This window comes from Notolepis coatsorum (assembly GCF_963971535.1).
Source record: "Notolepis coatsorum genome assembly, chromosome: 2".
Taxonomy (NCBI): Eukaryota; Metazoa; Chordata; class Actinopteri; order Aulopiformes; family Paralepididae; genus Notolepis; species Notolepis coatsorum.
In genome coordinates this window covers 20,753,162-20,778,803 of record NC_140166.1, presented here as the reverse complement: position 1 = coordinate 20,778,803, position 25,642 = coordinate 20,753,162, and the positions used below count along the sequence as shown (strand labels likewise).

The window sequence follows — 25,642 nt, the reverse complement described above, 5'->3', positions numbered from 1 at the left end:
AAATGGTGGTTGGCTACTTCAGAGAGAGAACCATTGGATTAAAGAGAATTAAGACTGAACACGGACAATACAGAATGGGTTACATCTGATTACGAGGCTATGTTTATGAAAATAAACATGAGGATCTGAGGAAAGAGATCACGTTGCAGTGTCGTTTCTTGTGACTAATGGATGTACTAACATGATACAGTGGTTGTACAGCCAGTATGAGAAGGTCGACTTCAGAGAGAGAAATAAACAACGCAGAAACTTCACGAACACATATGCTAAAGGTGATACTGGCTGATTACAGAAACATCTAACAACTATGTCACCAACATAAAAAGTGAGATAGACAGATAAACAGACGAACCAGGAAGTTGCCGGTCTTGTTAGAACAGGCAAACAGACGAGGAGGATGAGCATCCAGCTGGTCTTTCAGTCTGGCTGATGTCTGGTAGTCCGTCTGCCCTCCAAGAGCCTGCCAGAACTCCTCTATACACACACACACACACACACACACACACACACACACACACACACACACACACACACACACACACACACACACACACACACACACACACACACACACACACACACACACACACACACACACACACACACACACACACACACACACACACACACACACACACACACACACACACACACACACACACACACACACACACACACACACACACACACACACACACACACACACACACACACACACACACACACACACACACACACACACACACACACACACACACACACACACACACACACACACACACACACACACACACACACACACACACGTTGGGTTCATTAATTTATTTAGAAAGTCATGTGATCACACAGGTCAGCTTTCTGAATCTTGTCCACAACCTTGTCCTTTACACTCTGATTAGATCACATGTTGTGATCACACAACCACAGTCCTGTTCATTGTTACAGCCGACTTGGAGTTGGTTTAGCATTAACTCATTCACGGCCAATTACGTAATATTACGCGTTTGCTCGCCAACCGTTGGGCGCCAAAAACATAATATTACGTTTTTAGATAGTTTTTTCTTTTATACGATTTTAATATCAATATACACTCACGGACCTATATGTTACCGCTGAAAGCCATACTGAGACGCCAAAAGTGCAGTACCGGCCAGATCCTGCTAGTAGCGCTGTATGGAGAATGCAGTAACCGCTGTTCCAGACCGGGTGCCACACTGAAAATGCTCCGGGCGCTCTTTTCTACTAACCTGAACCTAGGGCTTCACCCGATCGCATTGAATAGTTTTCGGTTCATTATGCTGTTGTGGTTTATGTCGTTGACCAAATGGACATACGATCTACCAGATGGCGATCAAATAATTGGAATATCCTTTTTGGAATCCCACCAGCCACAGTTAAGAACAATTTGATCAATTTCAGCTTGATCGTGCAAGGTTTTCATAGCCAGCCCCCTGATCAGCGTATGTTGTGGTATTGGTAATAACGAATGCCGTTATTGGCAATCAATTAATCAGAAACGACCCCCCCCCCCCTTTCATGCATTAATGATGAAACATAATACCTATCATATGCATTTGATTTTTTAATTGTAGCGTGTGTAGGGACGAAACGCCAATGGATTTGGTATAATACACGTTGCGGCTTATAAACAGCCTCCCAGGAATTAGCCCCGATCATTCCGAAATAACACTCATATTCACCATGGTATAAAAACGGGAACGTATGGATGGACATTTTTTCTTTTTTTCCCCCCATCTTGAACGGAAGGTTCTTACTGTCAAATGACCATGATATTGTATCCATAGCTATAATATAAAATATAGATTTAGCTCTACAAACATGACGCACAGTGAAAGTGTGTAATGGAAAGCTGGCCCAGCTATAGCTAGATGGGGATATCGAATGGCCGTGAATGTGTTAAGCAAGCTTCAATTATTATTATTATTTTTACATTATATCAAAGTACACGTTCTTACCTACAAAATAAGCCATCACTTCACAAATCGGGCGGATACTTTTCAATCTATGTCTTATTAACAAAGTTGATAACACAATAGCCCGTTTTGAGCTACAGAGCCTGGCTGGCTGTTCTCTTAACTCATTGGATGCCAACCACGAGTAAAGTCGGGTTATCTCACCATGCGTTGAGCCCCAGGACCCCCGAAAACCCGAGTATACTCGGGTTTTCATCGTTATTTCTTTTATTCAATATTTCTATTCATTAAAGGCACACGGACGTCGGGGTTAACATGGGGAATCATCCTGAGATCGTGAAAGTGCAATACCGGCCGCATCTTCCCAGGTGGCAGTATCAAGCACCCTTTGAAACATTGTATCTTGGCCTGTGCGTCGGTCAAATGTCTCCGGTCAGATTTTTCTTTGTCGGGCAAGTGGAGCGGTTTGAGAAGCGTCAGATGCATGATGTGTGGCGGACACCAATACTGGGACTCTCGATCAGATAATTGGAATATTCTTTTTGGGGTACATCCTAGTGAAGGAAAGGGCTATATGATATAGAGGAGGAAGGATATATATATGATATAGGGGAGATCTTTTATTTTTAGAGCATTAACTCTTTGGAATGGCCTGCCTCGGAACCTCTACTGCATTTACAGTAGATTCACTTTTTAAAATAATCTTAAATTGTTTTTAAAACTGTAAAGTAATTTTTTTTTGTTTTACACTAATGTAATTTTAGCTATCTTAATTGTTACAGTAGTTTCATTATGCATTGTGTGTACTGACTTTTAATAATTTTGTTTTTGCAATAGTGATTGTTTTTGTATGTTTTTTTGTGTGTGGACCCCAGGAAGACTAGCTGGTTGCTATCGCACCAGCTAATGGGGATCCCTAATAAAATAAAATAAAATATCAATCTTGCGTTGATCCAACCATGTCTTCACCCCGATCACAACATCTGTGTGTAACGTTACTCCACAACGTATGCCGTTGGTGACGATCAAAGCATCAAACATTTTTGGTGAGTCTCCTCTCCTTTTATGTCTGTGCTTCTCCTCTCCGATACCCGAGACAGAAAGTACTTAGCCAGTGGCCACTCCCCTCAGACGCAGCTGTAGTTTTTTTTCTTCTTTTTTTTTAACACAGCGAGGAAAATAATACTGTCGGACAATCTAACAATAATTAACGTATTTACAAGTCGTATTAAGTTTTGCAAATAAGGAGACATGGATAACATCTCAAAGCACTCAAAATTGCCAATATCTCGGGTGCCCCAGTGGCGAACCACATAACGCGCTGAGTCGCGGCACGGCCGACCCGGGTTCGATTCCCGAACCTGTCGTTATTTGTCGAATGTCTTCCCCCCACTCTGTCTCCCGTTTCACCTCTCTCTCTCTCTCTACTGGACTGCCCAGTAGAATAAAGCGATAAATGCTAAAAAATAAATCTAAAAAAATATTTTAATTGCCAATATCTCAATTTAATTTTTTTTTGAATAGCGCGACATTTTGGAGGTTTCTGGATAGTCGGGTTAACTCGCCAGCGCTCTAGTGCCAATCACGAGTATAGTCTGGTTTTAATCGTTATTTCTTTTATTAGCGATATCCATTCATTTTTCATCCATCCAGCCTGACGTTATCATTGGGAATGGGTCTGAGCTCGCAAAGGGCAAATACCGCTGCCTATTGTCTCCCGGATGGTATTGCACATCATTGGATTGGATTGGCTGGGACTGTGCATCAAAAAAATAAATACGGTCCAGGTTTTACTTCTCGGGCATGCAGCTGGATACTATTGCATTGACTCTCCCGACTGGGAGCATCGTGGATTATGTGTTTTGGACTATAAGGTTGGATCAATGGACGCGATCGATATTTGGAATGGCGATCAGCAATTGGATTAATCTTTTTGCATGACATCAGATGTGAGGTAAGGCCTTTATGTTACGAATCTTGGGGTAATCAGATGTTCCTTTCTCCGCCATCTGAGCATGCACGCGTGTGTGTGTGAGGTTCGCGCCGACCAAAGTACGGAGAAGCGATTTTTCAGACCCGCTTCTCTTCGTGCATGAGGACACATACTATCGATAATCGAGCGTTAAACGATTCATAAATCAGCCGAAAAATGAAAACGTGTTTTGTGTATTCCACTAAAGGGCTATTATCGTGTCTTTCTCTGGAATTACTAGAAATCTCAAACTATACTCGTATTCAAAACGGTATAAAACGGAAATGTACAGATGAAAAAACAATCCGTTTCGTACATGTTGACTGCAAGCAAGTCATTGATAAGCGACGGGTGTATTAGACGCATAGCCATAATTTAAGATATAGTTTAAGCGTTCGCAAATATCCCCGTCCTCCCATTGAATAAAGCGCTGACCTACAAGCCCTAATTTGGTCATATCCGGCCGGCTCTGAATGTGTTAACAAGTCGGGTTAGACTGTGCCGGGTCACTTTTTTTCAAACATAAACTCTGTTCTGTTTCGCTCATGTAGCACAGCAGGTGATGCTCTCATATGGAAACACTGTGCTTGGTTCAGGGGAAGGGGGCTCCCAGGTAGACCAGGGGCCTGACGCAGGAAGGGAGAAGTACCTCATCTGCCTGTGTATGGAACATCAGCATTTTGAATATTTATTTAACTACCATGTAAATCAACATTGTTGCAAATGAAGGCAACCTCAACTATGTTTCTAGTTACAATAAAGGTTTGAAATTAAATGAAATAAGGGTCAACGGTATTCCATACAGTGAAATAGAGCACTAGGAGGGGCCACGAGGAGGAGTTACTAGGAGATACTAGGAGGGGTCACTAGGAGGAGCTACTAGGACGTGCCGCTAGGAGGAGCCACTATGAGGAGCACTAGGAGGAGCCATTAGGAGGAGCACTTACAGGAGCTACTATGAGGGGTCACTAGGAAAGGTCACTAGGAGGAACCACTAGGATGAGCTACTAGAAGGGGCCACTAGGGGTCACACTCATACACACACGCCATTAGCATTTAGCATTTTTAGATTATATATTAGATTTAGATTATTAGATTATATATTGTAACTATATTTATTGTAAGGCAAATATAACTGAGAGGGCATACATACCCTCATCTCGCACCTTGTTGCCCATATGCGCATGTCCAGAGTTAATTATATTGTTTACACTGCCTTTTTTTTCTTTTTCTTTTTTTTACTTCTCCACTGTACTATAATTCTGTGACCTGTATATCTTCTACTACCTGTAGAAGTCTGTAGTCTTCTACCTACCCATGCTGCCTGAATTTCCCCAAGGGCATCAATAAAGGAATATCTTATCTTATTTTAGGAGGAGCTACTAGGAGAAGCCACTAGGAGGAGCCACTAGGAGGGAGCACTAGAAGGAGCCTACCTGTCTCCTCTCCCTCGGCCGTCTCTGTGGCTGAGACCTCCAGGATGTCAGACAGCTGTTGGGCTCCATGTTTCTCATGGTTGCTGGTTCCCTTCCCCTGCCAGAGGTAGCAGCCTGCAGGGCAGAGCAGCAGGAAGGCGTCGTTGGAATTCAGATTACAGGCCTCAGCGTCCACCTGCCAGGGAGGGTCAGAGGGTTAGGTCAAAACAACAATAATCTGTCAGAGCCTTAACTCAATCCATGCCAGACCCGATGATAGTCGGGTTAACTAGACTTGGGCGCCAAACCAGAGTATAGTCGGGTTTTCATCGTTATTTCCTTTATTCGATATTTCCATTCATTACAGGCACACGGACATCTGGGGTAACATGGGGAATCATCCTGAGAATGCCAAAGTGCAATACCGGCCGCATCCACCCAGGTGGCAGTATCGAGCACCAAGTTTCTTCAAGTTTCAAGTTTCTTTAATAGTTGTCATACAGAAGTACAGAATACTTTCATACAAAATGCTTCTTACTGTTACGCTCCAGAGACTGTGCTAGACAAGATAGTATCAAATAACATAGTATAGCATGTAATTTAGAAGTAGAAAATGAGGTCAGTGTTCAGTATAGACATATGTACAATGTTCAATGCAGAATAGACGTAACTGAGTTACCATATAATATACAATACTATGCAGTGTACTAATGTACAATACTATATAGTGCAAAGCAGAAATGGGATGAGGTACAATTTAGGTACAATTTACAGTAAGGTGTACGAGTTGTAGTGCAATCCTTCATCAATAAATATAAAGTGTGGGGAGTGGGTGCTACAGTGTGTTTGTTTAAAGTGAGTGTGTGCTATAAAGTGTGTGGAGTGGGTGCTACAGTGTGTTTGTTTAAAGTGAGTGTGTGCGTGTGGATGTGTGTGCTATGTGCGTTTGATGGTTGTTGTTGTGTAGTGTTCATTGTTCGTTGCCTGACCGCAGCAGTTCGGGTGACTGGAGTCTTTAATGATTCTCTTAGCCTTGCCCCTGCACCGCTTGTTGTAAATGTTCTGGAGGGTGGGGAGCCCCCCTCCAATTGTGCGTTCGGCTGAACGTGTCACTCTTTGTAGTCTGCTTCGGTCTTGTGCAGTAACCTTGTTTCTTGGCCTGTGGGACGGCCAAATGTCCCCGGTTTCATTTTTCCTTGTTGGGCTAGGCGAACGGTTCTCACGGTTCCATTGAAGCGCGTCAAATATCCCTGATCCATATGTTGTGGTGGATTATGCCGTGGAGCAAATGGACATTGGATGTACCAGATGGCGATCAAACAATTGGAATATTATTTTTGGAATACTCCCAATCACAGGTAAGCACGATCTGACGTACATTTTATACCGATGGGGCTGATGGTTTTAGTGTTCAATACGAATGCCGTTACTGACAATCAAATAATCAGAAACAAAATTTGATTTCGGAATAATAGCGTGTAAAGGCAAGACACGGCAACATCTATAGTGGAATTGACGTATACAGCTATAACTCAGCATTTCGGGAATTAGCGGTATAACACAGGAACGTATGGATGGAAAAATCTTTTTCACATATTAAACGATAGATAGGTGATGTCAAATGGGCCATAGTATTGTATCCATAGCTATAATATAGAATATAGTTATAGCCCTGCAAACACCGCCACGTATTCCTATACTTTTAGAGCGTCGGCCTTTTAACAACACATCACGCATATCGTTCCGGCGCTGATTGAGTTAAAGGTGCTATAGACAACATTATATGTAAAGTAATCATAAAAATATTAAAACAGTATATACATCCACAGAGCTTTTAGAAAGGTGCGGAATAGGGGAGCTCCCGTAGCTCACCGCATATCTCAGCGCTATTTCTGCGTTGGGGAAAATTCCCGGACCCGCCGTCATTTCTCAGAATGTCTTCCCCTGCTCTACATCCCATTTCAACCTGTTTCTGTCGGTCATGCTTGACCAGAAAAGCGATAAACGCTAAAAAATAAAGTTTAAAAAAAAAGAAAGGTGCGGAATAAAAGTATTGCTTTTTTCCCCACAAAAAAAGTACCTCTTTTTCGGACTTTTTGCAACCGGCACTTTGGCGACCCCTAGTGGCTCGGTGTGCATATTTTGTAATACATTGTGGATCGTTGTAGCCAATGAGTGTGGCTTTCCAATGATACCCCACATGGGGATCTACATAAACATTTTTAAAAAAAAACAAACACAAAAAAACACGCAAACAGGAAGAGCAAAACAGCCGAATGAATTGAAGTCTATGAGAAAACTGAGTTTTTCTTTGTACACAGTTTACCAAAATCACTCCTAATCACTCATTTCTGAATGGATCTTTATGAAATTTGGATATGTACTACATAAGGCTTCAGGCTATGGCTCCGTCTGGATTTATAAGCCATACCACATTCTGTGAAAATACTACCTCTGGACTACTAACTACTACAGAAAAACTTTAGTAACAAGTTTTTTTACAACTCAAGTTGTTACTCCATTAGTGATTTTTATTTCTGGAATCAGAAACTTCAGAATGTCATCTTTCAAAGGAGACCAGGCTTATAAAGTATGTATGTTGTCTGCCCGTCTTCCTGACGGGCAGACCCCAGGTGGTAAGAGCCGGCAACTGCACCTCCTCATCCATCACGCTCAACATAGGGGCCCCCCAGGGCTGTGTTCTGAGCCCCCTCCTCTACTCCCTGTACACACATGACTGCGTAGCACAGCGGAACAACAACACCATCATCAAATTTGCTGATGACACAGTAGTGGTGGGCCTGATCTCTGCCAACGACGAAAGGGCCTACCTGGAAGAGGTAGAGAACCTGTCACAGTGGTGTCAGGAGAACTGCCTCTCCCTGAACGTCAGCAAAACAAAAGAGATGATTGTGGACTTCAGGAGGTCGGGGGTCAAGGACTACAGCCCCCTCAGCATCGACGGGGCACCGGTTGAGAGAGTGAACAGTTTCAAGTACCTCGGAGCCCACATATCCGAGGACTTGACATGGACCACACACATTGACAGTGTAGTGAAGAAGGCACGACAACGCCTCTACTTCCTCAGGCGCCTAAGGAAGTTCCAAGTCAGTCAGAAGATCCTTAGGAACTTCTACTCATGTACAATAGAGAGCATCCTGACCGGCAACATCACCTCCTGGTTTGGGAATAGCACTGCACAAGACTGTAGCAGACTACAAAGAGTGACACGTTCAGCCGAACGCACAATTGGAGGGGGGCTTCCCACCCTCCAGAACATTTACTACAAGCGGTGCAAGGGGAAGGCTAAGAGAATTATTAAGGACTCGAGCCACCCGAACAACTGCCTCTTTGAACTGCTGCGGTCAGGCAAGCGATACCGGAGTCTTAAGGCGAGCACAGAAAGACTCAGAAGAAGCTTCTATCCCCAGGCCATCAGGCTGCTAAACGAACAATAATCGCTAAACGAACAATAATCACTATGCAACAACCATCAAATGCACACAGCACACACACCCACACGCACACACTCACTCAAACAAACAACACACTGCAGCACCCACTCTCCACACTTTAGATCACACAAACACACTTACACTTTATATTTATTGATAAAGGATTTGCACTACAACTCGTACACCTACTGTGAATTGTACCTAAATTGCACCTCGTCCAATTTCTCCATTTCTGCCTTGCACTATATAGTATTGTATATTAGTACACTGCACAGTATTGTATATTGTATGGTAACTACGTCTATTCTGCATCGAACATTGTACATATGTCTAAACTGAACACTGTGACCTCTTTTTTTACTTCTAATTTTACTATGTTTTTATTTCATACTTATCTTGTCTTGCACAGTCTCTGGAGCGCAACAGTAAGAAGCATTTTGTACAAAAGTATTCTGTACTTCTGTATGACAACTATTAAAGAAACTTGAAACTTGTTTTGGTTTGCAAAAAAAGTATGCAGTCCTCAAAAACGAAAACGGCCAATTCTGGAGGCGCCTGTTAAGAGGTTCGATCATTAAACCTGATTGGATACATTACATGCTGGTGCTCTAGTGGCTGAATGTTATCTATAGCAGTGTTTCTCAACTGGTGGGTCGTGACCCAAAAGTGGGTCGCGGGGCCATTTTGAGTGGGTCGCGGATGTGTGTTTTTTTTTTAAGTATACCCTTTTTTTTTTTTTTTTTGCACTACCTATCTTTGTGAAAGTGGCTTCTCAGCTCTGGTCCAGCTGAAGACAAAGCAGAGAAACAGATTGGACATTGAGCATGACCTCAGAGTTGCTTCGTCTACCATCACCCCAGACTTTGAGACTCTTGTCAGGAGCAAACAACATCCCCAGTTATCCCATTAGTTCCCTGTGATGTTAAGCTAAGAAGTCTGCTAAGAAGCATATATTATTTATTATTATTATTTTATTTCATTGTGTTTTTATCCCTAGTTGCACTTTTGTTGCAACCCCAGTAATCCCATTAGTTCCCCCAAACTTACTCTAGGTCTGTTATGTTAAGCTAAGAAGTCTGCTAAGAAGCATATATTATTTAATTTCATTGGGTTTTTAGCCCTAGTTGCACTTTTGTTGCACTTTTTTGTGTTTATTTCATGTTTTTAACAGTGCATGAAAGATTGTGTATTACTGCTAAAAAGAAAAATTGAAATAAATCATAGTGGTTAACATTTTTTGGTTGCAACTTAATGACTAAGGAAAATGTTGGGTCCCGAGGCTAGACCAGTTGAGAACCACTGATCTATAGCACCTTTAACACTTTCTGTGCCGTTCACGTAGTGCTACGTTTCTGTAGCCCGACCGCTGAGTGCTGGAAACGTAGATCTACGTTTGTTTCGTTATTTCTTTTATTCGCTATTGCCATTCATAACCCATAGAGGCACATTGTGCATGCTGTCCTAAATGTGTCCGAGATCGCAGACGGTCAACACCGCCGCCTAACGCCTTGCGGCCGCTATTGCACTCCATTTGAAACGATGTAGTTTGTTTTCTCGGCCGAGCTGCGGCGTGGGGGCAGGTTTTAAACACTCCGGCAAGACAAGCGGTTACCACGGTTGCCTCGACGAGTTCATCCGCCCGCCCGTTCATGTGCAATGCTGGATAACGTCAGACAAACGATTGCGATTAATATTTGGAATAGCGATCAGATAATTGGATTATTCTTTTTGCAGTACATCATATACAAGGTAAGGACTATATATTACCAATCTTGCGTTGATCGGATATTTTTTTGCCCACGATCGAAGCGTGTCCGTGTGTGTGCTGTGTCCCGTTGGTCACATTACAGCACGGATGGGCGCCCCGCTCAAAACCACCTTTCAATACCGATAATCTAGCGTTGATTTCAGATTGATTGTTGATCCAAGCGAGGAATGGCAATGTGTTTATTGAATTACACAAAAACGCTGTTTTCGTGTCTTTTCCTGGGATTACTCAGAATCACTCAAACTATACTCATATTCACCACGGTATAAAACGGAAATGTATAGATGAAAAAAGTATCTGTTTTTTGCACGTTGACCGGAAGAAACCCACTGACAATCGACAGCGTTATTAGATCCATAGCTATAATATAAAATATAGGTTTAGCTCTACAAACAAGGTGAGTGCTTACATGGGGTTAATGGGTGGCAAGGCCTATGCACTTCCCGGAAGGGGCGTGGCACCCAATGTGTTAAATAAATCTGTTTTAATGACAACATCTCTTGAAATCAGCACAATGAGGCTTCATAACAGATCAGTGAACCAGTCATCTCGTCTACTGAGTAAACTGCATGACTCTGCATGATAAACAAGTTTCTACTGACAGCTGATTGGATCTCACCTCTAACACATCCTACTGACAGCCAAGAAAGGTAAATGGAGGAGATGTCATTCTGTCATATTGCATCATAGATTAAAATGTATTATGTATTATTTAATGTAAATTGTCATTATATGGGACAAGTACAGTACAACGAAAATAAGTTTTTTGTAACAGTAAGGTGCAAATGTAACAGTAAGGTGCAGTAGTAATATACAATGTACAGATGATTAAACTGGGTATAAAATATATAAATTAGATTAGACTGAGTAATAGTGCAAATCAGATGTATATCAAACACTCCACCAGCACAATCTGAGCATGTACCATGTCATCTCCCATTGGGTGGCAGACTGGTGACTTAGCCTCCAATATATTAGCCTTGCTGACAGCCGATTGGTTCTCACCTCTACAGCTCGCGTGTTGCCGGACGGATTGGATCGAACCTGGAAGAGCCGCGTGTCCGCCGCCTCTGATTGGCCACCTTCTCTAGAAGTTCCACCCTTGTGCACCACCATTGGCTGTCCACCAAACAGGCACATGAGATGGGCCGGCTCTTTACCCTGGATGACCCTGACCTGCCATCATACAAAGATCACAATCACAATCCTTTAACGTAACGTTTCACAGCACAGAGAGGGACATTCTTTGTTTTTTTGCTCAGTCGACCTGCAGTAGCAACAATAATAGGATAGAATAAAGATGAATAAGACAGAATAAAAATATAAATGGCATAGAATAGCAGGTGGGCACAACAATAAAGTAGCCCTACGTTCTACTACAGTGGGCTACAATAGTTTATCATTATAATACAATAGTCATAGTATATCGTGTGTGCAACAAATAGCTATGTGATCAGTGTGTACATAGTGTTTGCAAAGTGCAGTGTGTGTGTAGTAGAGGTCTGGACAGATTAGGGCCAATTTATTTATGCATACTAGATAGGGTTCGGGTAGGGCTAGGGCTCCTTTTATTAGTTTCGCTTAATTTTACACACGCACGCATAAGAGTCGTGCACGCAGAGGAAGACACACACAAGCGCGCCGTCACATGACGTAGCATTTCCATCAAAGCAACAAGCTAGGCCGCTGAGAATGTGCATTTCGGAGATGAGAACAGCGTTAAAGCCATCAATGGTGGATGCCATTATTTTCCTTCATAGCGCCCGCGAATGAACAGTGGAGTTCATAAACTGTAACAAGTTTTGCATGATTGTTCTTGGATTTAGCCGGTTGGTGAAGATTTGTGAGAAAGTAAAAGTTATTCAAAGCAAGACGTTTGACGAAGTGGTGAGTCCATCCTGATTTACTCAAATTAATTGGCTGCTGGTTGATGAGTGTTTTCGGTATGCTTTAGTGTCGTGACATTAACCTCTTAAGCCCGACGAGACCGGTACCGGTCCCAAAATGACATCACGTCATAAATCAATCTCTCCAGACTGTTTGACAAAAATATCGTTTAATTTTTCAAACGTATTCAAGTATAAAGTCAAGTCAAGTCAAGAGTTTTAATTGTCACGGCATACAGGTATACAATGAAATGCGGCTGGTCTTGCCCGCGAAGATGTGCAATACAGTGGTACAACATATAATAGAATCCAATAAAAATACAGTGGTACAACATATAATAGAATCCAATAAAAAACAACAGTGCAATAAACAGGTAACATGGTGTGTAAACATCATAACCATGTCACAACAGCAGTTATAATGTATATTATCATCAATACGTTAGTTTACCAATAGGTTAAAGTGTTATTAGATAGATTAACGTTATTGGTATATATTGAAGCGCAGTTAGTTTCTCTTCCCTATTTCTAGCATGTAGCAACAATTAGATTTGAAATTAGTTTCAAAATGGTGCCACCCTGGCAAAAATAAAAAAGCTACTGTACATACAATAGATTTCATTATCTGTTTTTATGCACGCCTGGTGATACTAAATCCAAATTGAACTCGGGCATTTGAAAGATAATATATGTATATATATTAGAGCTGACCCCTATTAGTCGAATAATCGATCGAAAGGAGCCGTAGTCGACTGCCAACCTCTTAGTCGAATGCAAAAAAAAAAGAGGGGAAAAAAGTATTTAATTTTTTTTTATTTGTTATTGTTTTTTATCATTCTTTCCAAAAGAAAATAGGCCTAGAAGCGTGGCTAACGCTAATGGCACGCATACCAGAGGCTAACTGCCTAAGAAAACAGGCACAGAGGCACTGAAAGAGAAATTAAATCTAATGAACACACTAGACTAGACAAATATCAAGATGTATCCATCAGTGGACCAATTGCATGCTTTCACAGAGAACAAGAAGCCTTCCGTCGACTCCTTCAGACATTAAGCCCCCCCCCACAGCCCAAATGGAATGATAAAAAATAATAAAAAAATAAAAAAAAATAAAAACTTTGCTAATTTCGGCCAATCAATGTCGACTATCCAAATCCTTAGTCGGGTACAGCCCAATATATATATATGTGCGAATTGGCTATAATAAGGTAATTTATAAGCCTGCTATTCTATTATAAATTTCAAATTGCATTGGTCCGGATGGGAGAATTCAGTACTGTATCTACAAAACCTTCCGTTTAATAATCTTCCCTTTATTAATTTCCTTATATTTTTTGTACACATGACCTCAAGAAGGTACTGAACGAGATCATTGGCAGTTTTTCATGTCTGGTAATTTTTAGCATGGTGTTATTCACTGTCAAAGATGCAAAGAAAAATCATAATTCATATTCTCCTTTGTTTCATCACAATTTAAGCAAGCCTAGTAATAGACACAATATTTCTGACACTGGGAATACATTCACTGAGGTCCATAGATGTCCTCTAGATCAGTGTTTCTCAACTGGTGGGTCGCGATCCACTTTCCATTTTGAGTGGGTCGCGGATGTGTGTGTAAAAAAATTTAAATAAAGTGAAAATTAAAATAAGATATATTTTTTTTATTTGTATTATTATTCGTTTTTTGCACTACCTATCTGGCTTCTCAGCTCTGGTCCAGCTGAAGACAAAGCAGAGGAACAGATTGGACATTGAGCATGACCTCGGAGTTGCTTTGTCTGCATCACCCCAGACTTTGAGACTCTTGTCAGGAGCAAACAACATCCCCAGTTATCCCATTAGTTCCCTGGGATGTTAAGCTAATTATTTCATTGTGTTTTTAGCCCTAGTTGCACTTTTGTTGCAACCCCAGTTATCCCATTAGTTCCCCCAAACTTACTGTAGGTCTGTTATGTTAAGCTAAGAAGTCTGCTAAGAAGCATATTTATTTATTATTATTATTTTATTTTATTTCATTGGGTTTTTAGCCCTAGTTGCACTTTTGTTGCAACTCCAGTTATCCCATTAGTTCCCCCAAACTTAAGTCTGTTATGTTAAGCTAAGAAATCTGCTAAGAAGCATATTATTTATTATTATTTTATTTTATTGGGTTTTTAGCCCTAGTTGCACTTTTTGTGTTTATTTCATGTTTTTAACAGTGCATGAAAGATTGCGTATTACTGCACAATAATTTTTTTGAAATAAATCATAGTGGTTCAAAAATGTGGGTTGCGACTTAATGACTGAGGAAAATGTTGGGTCCCGAGGCTAGACCAGTTGAGAACCACTGCTCTAGATACCAAGAATATGCAAATGGCTTGTAGAAGTGGAGCAATATGCCATTTACTTAGGTATGTATTTTTTTTTTTTTTTTATCCACTTTTTTTCTCCCATTTTCTATATTTTTCTCCAATCCCAATTTCGTATCATCCAATTCAACCCTCCCCTGTCACGAACGCTGTTTCTTGCCTCCCACAAGCCGGCTGCAATGTGGACTAAGTCATACATAGCACAAGTCCCCTCCGGTACTTGAGGTAACAGCAGTCGCATCTTTTCACCTGCGCAGCTCGATCTCTCAGTGGCGAGGAGTAACGCGTGGGAGGCTCACGCTGCCCCAACAGACCTGTAGGAGTCGCTGTCCACAACGCCCGATCCCCACCCATCAGTTTCCCACCCCCTAATACGGCCAATGTGTATTAGTACGGACGACCAGCTAAACTGAAAGCAAATGTGGAGCGCTGGGCTCGAACAGGCAAGTCCAGCGTCTCCAGATTTTGTGGCGAGCGCCTTACCCACTACGCCACGTAGCCGCCCTACTTAGGTATGTATTTTAGGCAGATTTTCAGAAAATAGGGCTCCGGGCTTAAGAGGTTAATGTTTTAGTCTGTGGGCATGTAATTGGGCTGTTGTTAGCCGTGGAGCTATGTCGCTATTGCATTGTGCATTTTTTGTCGTAATAGTAGCATTTGTGTGTGTAACGTAGGTAGCGTGTGTGTGTGTGTGTCTGTCATCACATCGTAATATTGGCCTCGAGCTTAAGTCAGACTAGGGCAGAGTAATTGCTTAACTTGTCGGGCTAGGGTAGGGCCGGGCCTGAATGCTACAGGCTTGGGCCGGGCCGGGGCTGAAATTTCAGGCCTGTGCAGACCTCTAGTGTGCAGGCCTAGCCTACAGACTTAGACCATCACTTTTACTGATCAGTACAGACTTAAACCATCAGTTTACTGAACAGTAGAGACCAGAAGTCTCTAATAGGCAGACCGTGGTTCAAGTTTGGACCTGGACATAATAACCCATAATTATTGAGAATTATAAAATGTTGATGGAATAGTCTATTGTAACTGGCACAGCATTCCTAGCCTTTAAGCACTGGTCTAGGAAACTATTCTGATAAACCATGCAAAGAGCCAACCTGCTCATCAGGAGCAGTTAGGGGTTAAGTGTCTTGCTCAAGGATACTTCAACACACTGCCAGGAGGAGCCGGAATCAAACCAGGAACCTTCTGATTACCAGATAACCGTTCTACCTCCTGAGCCACCCCTCGTCATTATTTTAACCAGGTATCAGACAGTTAGCCCATACCATTATCAGTATCAGTATTTTAGCCTGGTATCAGACCGTTAGCCCATACCAGTATCAGTATCAGTATTTTAGCCTGGTATCAGACAGTTAGCCCATATCAGTATTTTAGCCTGGTATCAGACCATTAGCCCATACCAGTATCAGTATCAGTATTAAACCAAACACAACCCCAAAATGACCAAAAGTCATATGTGTGTGTTTACAAGTACCTGTACTGCCCCTCCTCCCAGCTTCTCATCCAACTCAACAGCCAAGATAGCAGACGCTCCAACCTCATCTTGACTAGACTCCGCCCCCTGCCTGGAGAGAGAAGAGATACAGACAGAGAGGTGTGATTGATCTAGTAACTCCTGTAATGGTGATGTGATTTGTTATATTACCTCACCATATGCAGATGATGTGATGAGTTATATTGATGATGCGTTATATTTATTTGACTCTTTCTCTCCCATTACAGAGGCCGTAGCATTGACACTGGTAACGTTAAACCGTCCCACTACATGCCAGCTGGACCGGATACCCTCCCCACTCCTCCAGACCATCAGACATCCTGCCATTCCTAACTGCAACCATCAATTCCTCTCAACTCCGGGGTGGTTCCCACCTCCTTAAAACAAGCTAGAGTCACACCAACCCTGAACCCCACCATCATAGATATCCATCCATCGCCCTATCTCTCTTCTCTCCTTCCTCTTTAAATCACTTGAACGTGCAGTATCCATCCAGCCAACTGATTATCTATCACAAAACGACCTCCTGGACGCTAATCAGTCAGGCTTCACAGAGGCACAGAGGAGTTGTACCCTTCCTGCTGACTTGTAAGCTACTTTGGATAAAAGCATCAGCTAAATGACTAAATGTAAATAATGATGTTGTAATGTGTTATATGATTTTACCATATGTAGATGATGTGATATATTAATAATCTTACCATATGCAGATGTGATGTGTTATATTAATGATCTTATGTAGATGATGTGATGTGCCATACTGATGATCTTACCATATGTAGATTATCTGTCCATGCCTCCCTTTGTGTTGGTAGTTGTAGAGGATGAGGTAAGAGTCGCCTCCATAGAACTGACCCTGGAGAGACGCATCCACCAACACCTTATCTGACCCCTCCATACGCCACACCTGCACACACAAAAACCCACACATTTAAATATAGTTAAAATATATTCAACTGTTGATATTCAAAGTATTGTCAGGCAGTAGTGCTTCACTGCAGGCACTGTATATCAATACATCCTAGGTCCTGATGTTATCAAGTCAAGTGTTCCTTTATTAATCCCCTTGGGGAAATGCAGGTGTCATAGCAGCATGGGGGGTACAATGTATCCTGTGTATCTGTACAATGTATCCTTATTGTATCCAGTGTCTGCCGTACAGTGACACTTTGTAAGTTGTTGATATGTCTCTGTACTGTTCATATGTCTCTGTACTGTTCATATGTCTCTGCACTGTTGATGTCTCCGTCTGTACTTTTATGTCTCTGTTGTTATGTCTCTGTACTGTTCATATGTCTCTGTGCTGTTCATATGTCTCTGTACTGTTCATATGTCTCTGTACTGTTCATATGTCTCTGTACTGTTGTTATGTCTCTGTACTGTTGTTATGTCTCTGTACTGTTCATATGTCTCTGTACTGTTCATATGTCTCTGTACTGTTCATATGTCTCTGTACTGTTCAAATGTCTCTGTACTGTTAATGTCTCTGTACTGTTGTTATGTCTCTGTACTGTTGTTATGTCTCTGTACTGTTGTTATGTCTCTGTACTGTTGTTATGTCTCTGTACTGTTGTTATGTCTCTGTACTGTTGTTATGTCTCTGTACTGTTGTTATGTCTCTGTACTGTTAATGTCTCTGTACTGTTAATGTCTCTGTACTGTTAATGTCTCTGTACTGTTGTTATGTCTCTGTACTGTTGTTATGTCTCTGTACTGTTGTTATGTCTTTAAGTCTCTGTACTGTTGTTATGTCTCTGTACTGTTGTTATGTCTCTGTACTGTTATGTCTCTGTACCGTCTCTGTACCTAGACTAATTCATGTATATTCACTGTATTTGGATAACTTCTGGGGATTTCTGGTCATATCTCTCCTCACCCGTTTGTCTCCGTGGACAGAACCTCCTCACCCGTTTGTCTCCGTGGACAGAACCTCCTCACCTGTTCGTCTCCGTGGACAGAACCTCCTCACCTGTTCGTCTCCGTGGACAGAACCTCCTCACCAGTTTGTCTCCGTGGACAGAACCTCCTCACCCGTTTGTCTCCGTGGACAGAACCTCCTCACCCGTTTGTCTCCGTGGACAGAACCTCCTCACCCGTTTGTCTCCGTGGACAGAACCTCCTCACCTGTTTGTCTCCGTTGCCTTCGTCCACCATGCCATACTGAGCAGCCATGGAGTCGGAGTCGTGGAGCTCTGAGGCATCAAACGGAATCTGGGAAATCAGAAGTAGAACTAGTTGGAAATATATTCTATCACTTAGAGAAATAGGACACACAAAGGTTGTCGTCAGGTGACTCAGTGTGTGAAGTGACCTGCTGTACAGAGCAGAACATCACCTTCTCTATCTTGGCGATGCGGCTGGAGACGTAGCCGGTTCCCATGCCCACGGTGTCGTCGGCGTCCCTCCACACCTTGAAGAACTGTTTGAAGAGTGGAGTCTCTCCGTGCTGAGGGACGATCTGAACCTAGTGAGGGGAGATCAGCGAGGTTAGTGTGGTTTGGTTCAGTCCAATTTTATCAAAATCAACTACAGTATTTCTTCTTCAGCTCGTTATCTGGCAGTTTCTCAAGAACAATAGGATTATGTAAAAGAAAAATTGGTGAAAGGCTTCTTTACATTAGTTTAATCAAGTCTAGTTTAGTTAGTTTAGCTAGGTTTAGATCAATTAAATCTATTTTAATTGTGTGGTTTTCTTTAGTTCAATTAAGTCTAGTATAGTTTTGTCTAGTAACTTCAATTCGACCAGTGAGTTTACAGAAATTCAGCAAATCCCTTACTGTTGCTATGACAAAGGATTATCCAAATGAACTGTGCATCATACAACTACTAGGAACTTCCATCACTGAGTGTGTCTGACTCCCACCTAAAAGGACAATATATAACATATGATGTATATCACGGCATACATACATTATGCATACTGCACCTTATGTGTATACTGTATACTTCATCAGAGCATATATTTAGCATTTCTCATTAGATTAGATTAAACATTAGATTATATATATTTTAACTATTTATTGTAGGGCAAATATAACTGAGAGGGCATACATACCCTCATCTTGCACGTTGATGCCCATGTGCGCATGTTCATTATATTGTTATATTGTTTACACAGGTTGAAGTTGTGTACTTCTCAGGAGAGATTTAAAAAAGCCTCAACTCAATGGACGCCATATCCGAATAAAGTCGGGTTAACTCGCCGACGCTTGAGCACCAAACCCAGAAAAGTCGGTATTTCGTTATTCTATATTTCCATTCATTATCCATCCAGGGAGCCTGGTGTTATCATAGGGAATGAGTCTGAGATTGCAAAAGTCCAATATTATATAGGTCCGGGCGGACTTTTCCATGTCGGGCAAGGGGAGCGGTTGTCCCGATCGGCTTGAGGACCGTCAAATGCTCTAGATGGATGATGTGTGGCGGATTATGTTGGCAACATGATCGACACCAATACTGGGACTCGCGATCAGATAATTGGAATATTCTTTTTCGGGCACATCCTAGTCAATAATGTGATATAAATCTTGCGTCGATCAAAGCATGCCTTCATTGTGATCCGAGCGTATATGTGTGTAACGCTAGTCCATACCGTATTCCGTTGGTGACGATCAAAGCATTAAAAAACGACCCCCCCCCCCCCCCCCCCCCACCCTTTCATGCATCCATGATGGAATACCTATCATATGCATTTGATTTTTTTTTATTGTAGCGTGTGTAGGGACGGAACGCCAATGCATTTAGTATAATACACGTTGAGGGCTATTACCAGCCTCCCATGAATTACCCTGGACCGCTCTAAAACCACACTTTCTTTTTTTTTTTAGCGTTTATCGCTTTTCTGGTCAAGCATGACCGACAGAAACAGGTTGAAATGGGATGTAGAGCAGGGGAAGACATTCTGAGAAATGACGGCGGGTCCGGGAATCGAACTCGTGTCCCCCAGATCCGTGACGAGCACGGTTTTCCCCGACGCAGAAATAGCGCCGAGATATGCGGTGAGCTACGGGAGCTCCCCTCTAAAACCATACTTATATTCACCACGGTATAAAATGGGAATGTATGGTTGGTGTGTGTGTGTGTGGTACCTGTGTGTGTCGTGGGTAGCCCATTTTCTGAATGAACTTCTCTGAGGTCTGAAGGACAGCGTGGCGCTCTGCTGCATTGGCCTCTTTACCTGCCAGGCAAACAAACAGTTTGGTTAGAGATTACCTGCCAGGCTGATCAACAGCTGGTTGGAAATGACCTGCAAGACTGACCAACAGCTTGGTTAGAGATTACCAGACACACCAACAGGTCAATTGGTTAGAGATTACCAGACACTGACAGACTAACAGCTTGGTCAGAGATTACCAGACAGACTAACACCTTGGTCAGAGATTACCAGACAGACTAACATCTTGGTCAGAGATTACCAGACAGACTAACAGCTTGGTCAGAGATTACCAGACAGACTAACACCTTGGTCAGAGATTACCAGACAGACTAACACCTTGGTCAGAGATTACCAGACAGACTAACAGTTTGGTCAGAGATTACCAGACAGACTAACAGCTTGGTCAGAGATTACCAGACAGACTAACAGCTTGGTCAGAGATTACCAGACAGACTAACACCTTGGTCAGAGATTACCAGACAGACTAACACCTTGGTCAGAGATTACCAGACAGACTAACAGCTTGGTCAGAGATTACCAGACAGACTAACAGCTTGGTCAGAGATTACCAGACAGACTAACACCTTGGTCAGAGATTACCAGACAGACCAACATCTTGGTTAGAGATTACCAGACAGACTAACATATTGGTTAGAGATGACCAGATAGACCAACATCTTGGTTAGAGATTACCAGACAGACCAACATCTTGGTTAGAGATTACCAGACAAAACAACAGCTGGGTAGAGATCTGCTGCATTGGCCTCAAACAGACCAACTGCAGCAGGAATCTTGGTGTGGCCAAATCCACTGTGGCTGCAGATTTAAAGAAACACACCAACCAGTGGAGGTTTCTCTATGACAACACGTGAAATACAAATTCACTCATAATTCATAATTATTATTAATTTACATATACCTATATATATATATATATTTTTTTTTTTATTATTATTATTATTTTTTTATTATAAATGTTTTCCTCTGTAAAAAAAAATGCCAGTGAATTTTTTTTTCTTCAAAAAATGGCCAAAATTGACAGCTCTGAGCAGGCCTGCACTGCAGTATTGCCTGCAGTAATTATTCGTGAAGAAAACTTCACAGGTGTGACCCATTGTTAATAAATAATAAATAACAGCGAATCAAAATAGGCTATTAACTTCATCTAAGCACGGTCTGTGCAGTTAAACTCTTGCCATTGAATGGATAACAAGGCTGTTAATCATTCAACCCACCAATCAGCTAATGGTTTCTCTTTGGCTGTTCTGTGGCTCTGCAGCTAGCATGATTGACAGCCTTGTGGCCCAATCAGATAATGGTTTCTCTTGTGCCGTACTGTGGCTCTGCAGCGAGCTTGTTTTCAAAATAATTTTTATCTCAGGAAGATAACTTGTCGTTACGCAAGTCTTGTGAATGTCTAAACAGGGCTGATGACATTGATGAAGATGATATCAATAACAACAATGCCTCTCCATTGTGCATCGTTTGATGATATATATTTTTTTTATCTCAGTCGTTGTAAAACGAAAGCCTGCAGTGCTTAGCCTGGACGCAGCTGAAGTGTAGTAGTTCTAACGTCACTCGGGAGACAAAAGCCAAACATCAATTTGATGCAACAAGCTGGCTCGCGATGCACTATTGTTTACATTTTCCATGGGATTAATGCAAGCGGCTCGAGTCGGACTCGTCACATGGAGAAGCTGCACTATTCAACGATATGGGTAAGTCGTGTCTTCTTGGCTTTAGAATGTCAGTTTGTGTAACGTTACTGTAACAGAATTGAACCCGCATCATAACTCCTACATCGACCATGTCACTTTTTAAAAGGCATGAATGAATGAAAACTTTATTTAACAGATTGCAGAATGGGTACAATATACAGTACAGCTCAATACACATAATTATTAAGGAGATGCAGACCAGATAAAGACTTTCGTCTTGTTTACATCAGGGTCCCCCATTTTCAATTCATAGTGAAATGTATCTTGTGTTATTAGGAGCCCTGCTAAAGTTGGTAGCTAACGTTATATTGATAATGTTTCAATATTATCAGGTTGATATTATTAGGTTGATAATGGTGTCAGTGTTTCAGATAGCAAGGTGGAGATCTTTGTTAACTAGTAGAGCTTTGGTTGAGAGAGATTACAGTGCTGTCTCTTAAAACTCATAAACAAGTATTGAGCAAGACGAGTTAGTCTGTTGTGTTGTGCGTATTGTATGGGAGGGATAATGATGACTGTGTGTAACTAGGAGGGATATGAGGACTGTGTGTATGTGGCACTGAATTGATGTAAACAAGACGAAAGTCTTTCTCTGGTCTGCATCCCCTTAACAATTGTGTGTATTGAGCCGTACTGTATTGTACCCATTCTGCAATCTGTTAAATAAAGTTTTCATTCATCATTCATTCATTCATTCATTCATTCATTCATTCATTCATTCATTCATTCATTCATTCATTGTCCTTGTGTTACATAAAACCCATCTGTGGCCTTGTGCAGAGGAAGGTGGTAAATACATGTTAGATATTCGAATGTACAGTTTTGCATACCATTGACTCTAAGAATGGTCTGTGTTATTGAAATCGTCACAGCAATATAGTTTGTTTATACTTCAGAAGTATGATATTTAAACATGGTCCCCAAAATGAATGGAAGCTAATGAGGAGCCTGACACCTGGGAGGAATGGGGGTGTTGCAGCGTTGGGGATGTTTAAAAAATATAATTTAATATATAATATAATATAATAATTTGTGCTTCACCTAAAAATTTGGTCAGCAGCCTCCACTGACACCAACATAGCGTCCGGGTAGCGCAGCGGACTAAGCGTCAGTCTACCACCGCCGAGACACTGATATCGAATCCGGCTGGCAGCGGTCCCTCCGGCTTGGGCGGTCGTCATACTGACACAATTGGCAGTGTCAGTGAGTGGGAAGCTGGTGGGTGGTATTCTGGTCGTTGTAAACAGTGACTCCTACAGGTCGGTCAGGGCGCCTGCACAGCGAGGGAAGAAACTGGGTAAGGTAGTGTGATCCTCCCACGCGTTACACTTCCCCAGTGAGAGTCCTCGCTGTCAGGTGAAAAGAGGCTGCTGTCTGTCTCCTATGTATCGGAGGAAGCATCTGATAGACTTCAGGGCTCCCTAGACCGACCAGTGGGGGGCACATGCGCGCAACGACCAGGAAGGGAAGGGGGGAACTGGCATAACGACAAAAAATTGGGATGGGAGAAAAATAGGAGAAAAAGTGTATAAAAAAAAAAGAAACACACCAACATTATTGGAAATGCACATACCATCTTCTTTTTAATCCACTTTTTCTCCTTATTTTTCTATTTTTCTCCCATCCCAATTTCGCCTCGCCAATTCTCCCTTAAATTCTCCCCTCCCCTGTCTCGAACGTTGCTAGACTATGCCTCCCACTGGTCGGCTGCAGTGAGGACCAAGCATTGCATCACGTGTCCCCTCCGGTACACGAGGAGGCAGCTGTCGCATCTTTTCACATGAACAGCGCAATCTCTCAGTGGCGAGGAGTAACGCGTGGGAGGGCTCACGCTGCCCCCGATACTTCCTGATTCTGCTGTACAGGCGCACCAACCGACCTGTAGGAGTCACTGTCCACAACGTCCAATCCCCACCCACCGGCTTTCCCACTCCTAACACTGCCAATTGTGTTAGTATGAACGACCAGCCAAGCCGGTAGCAACGCAGAGAGCTGGGTTCGAACCCAGCATCTCCTGCGTTAGTGGCGAGCACCTTGCCCACTGTGCCACTTAGCCGCCCATGCACATACCATCTTAAAATAGATACCGATTCCCTCTCTGTGCGTTCAGTAGAAAGCTATCCGGCTACAAACTAGCCTAGCACAGCATAAATAAAAGGGACCCATCCATCTTCTTGTCTGACTCTGGAGACGGTCAGTGCATTTCCCATAATGTTGGCATGTTCCTTTACGGAAGCATGTCCATTTAGCCCTAATCCTAACCCTGACCCGAGTGTGTCAATCATCTCCTCAGAGTGCCCTCTTGAGAGTTGTTTGAACAATGGATCTCTACCTTTCCAGACAAAGATGTGTCCGTTAGCTCCATTATCAAGGATGAAGCACTCGCTGGATTCCAGTGCATGCTGGGAGAATGGGTTGTCTTCTGCTACCAAGGAAATGTCCATGTCCCCACTGGCGTTCGACACCTGAAGGAGCAGAAACAACAAACAATCAAGGAAGCGTTTGTTTAAAAAAAATATTCTGGTTTTATTCGATTGTGTGCACTGAGGGTTGGAGGGAGAGGGTATGGCATGGGACTGGATCTGAACTCATGACATTGTGGTTACAATAATTAGCTGAGTGAGCCACCAACACACCAGAGAAAAACATTTATGAACAGCAAACACAAGGTCCATACAACCATACAACCATCCATGAATGAATGAATGAATGAATGAATGAATGAATGAATGAAAATTCTATTTAACAGATTGCAGAATGGGTACAATACAGTACGGCTCAATACACACAATTGTTAAGGGGATGCAGACCAGAGAAAGACGTTCGTCTCGTTTACATCAGGGTGACATTTATGACATACACAACATATATGACATCATGACATTTATGGCATAGGGACATACATGACATACAGGTATATTGTACTGTTACATTTGTGACATATATGATATGCAAATATACAGTACTGTTACCCATAGATCCTGACAGAGTATATACATATGATGGGGAGGAGACTGTACATTAGGAGGGGGTGGGTGGGTGAGAGATAAATATACACACGGTGGGGAGAGAATATACATACGGTGGGGAGGGGACTGTCTATTAGGTGGGGGTGGGGGGGTTTGGACATTTACGGTGGCCAGTTTCGAATTGCAGCCTCCCGTAGGTGCTCTTTAAGAGCGGTTTTGAATGTGGGTAGGGATTCACATTCCTTTACAGCTTTGGGTAGGGCGTTCCACATTGATGTGGCATAATTGCAAAACGTGTTTAGTCCCTTGTTTGAGCCAAATCTGGGTTTAACATGATTTGTTGAGCTTCCTCTGGTGTTGTGGTCGTGCTATTCACTGACCTTTGGGAAGTATTTTGACATGTACATGGGTACAGGGGCGGCGGGGGGGAGGAGCTAGCAGGGTCTTAAGCCCCCTCTGAAAAAGGCTTAGCCCCCTCAAAGCCCCCCCTCCCAGTTATGTTTTTTATTTTATT

General features: G+C 42.3%; 1 protein-coding gene across 1 annotated transcript in view; it reads right to left on the bottom strand.

Moving 5' to 3' along the window:
* Nucleotides 1-25,642, bottom strand: part of LOC311222799 (gelsolin-like) — a 64,913-nt gene that overhangs the window by 5,194 nt on the left and 34,077 nt on the right. The window contains exons 8-16 of the mRNA XM_084307426.1: nucleotides 24,492-24,624; nucleotides 20,371-20,459; nucleotides 18,618-18,746; nucleotides 18,407-18,493; nucleotides 17,056-17,189; nucleotides 16,262-16,352; nucleotides 11,550-11,720; nucleotides 5,343-5,517; nucleotides 353-474 (exon numbers count right to left, since the gene is read on the bottom strand). Coding sequence (XP_084163552.1) covers nucleotides 353-474; nucleotides 5,343-5,517; nucleotides 11,550-11,720; nucleotides 16,262-16,352; nucleotides 17,056-17,189; nucleotides 18,407-18,493; nucleotides 18,618-18,746; nucleotides 20,371-20,459; nucleotides 24,492-24,624 — 1,131 coding nt within the window. The remainder of the gene's footprint in view (nucleotides 1-352; nucleotides 475-5,342; nucleotides 5,518-11,549; nucleotides 11,721-16,261; nucleotides 16,353-17,055; nucleotides 17,190-18,406; nucleotides 18,494-18,617; nucleotides 18,747-20,370; nucleotides 20,460-24,491; nucleotides 24,625-25,642) is intronic.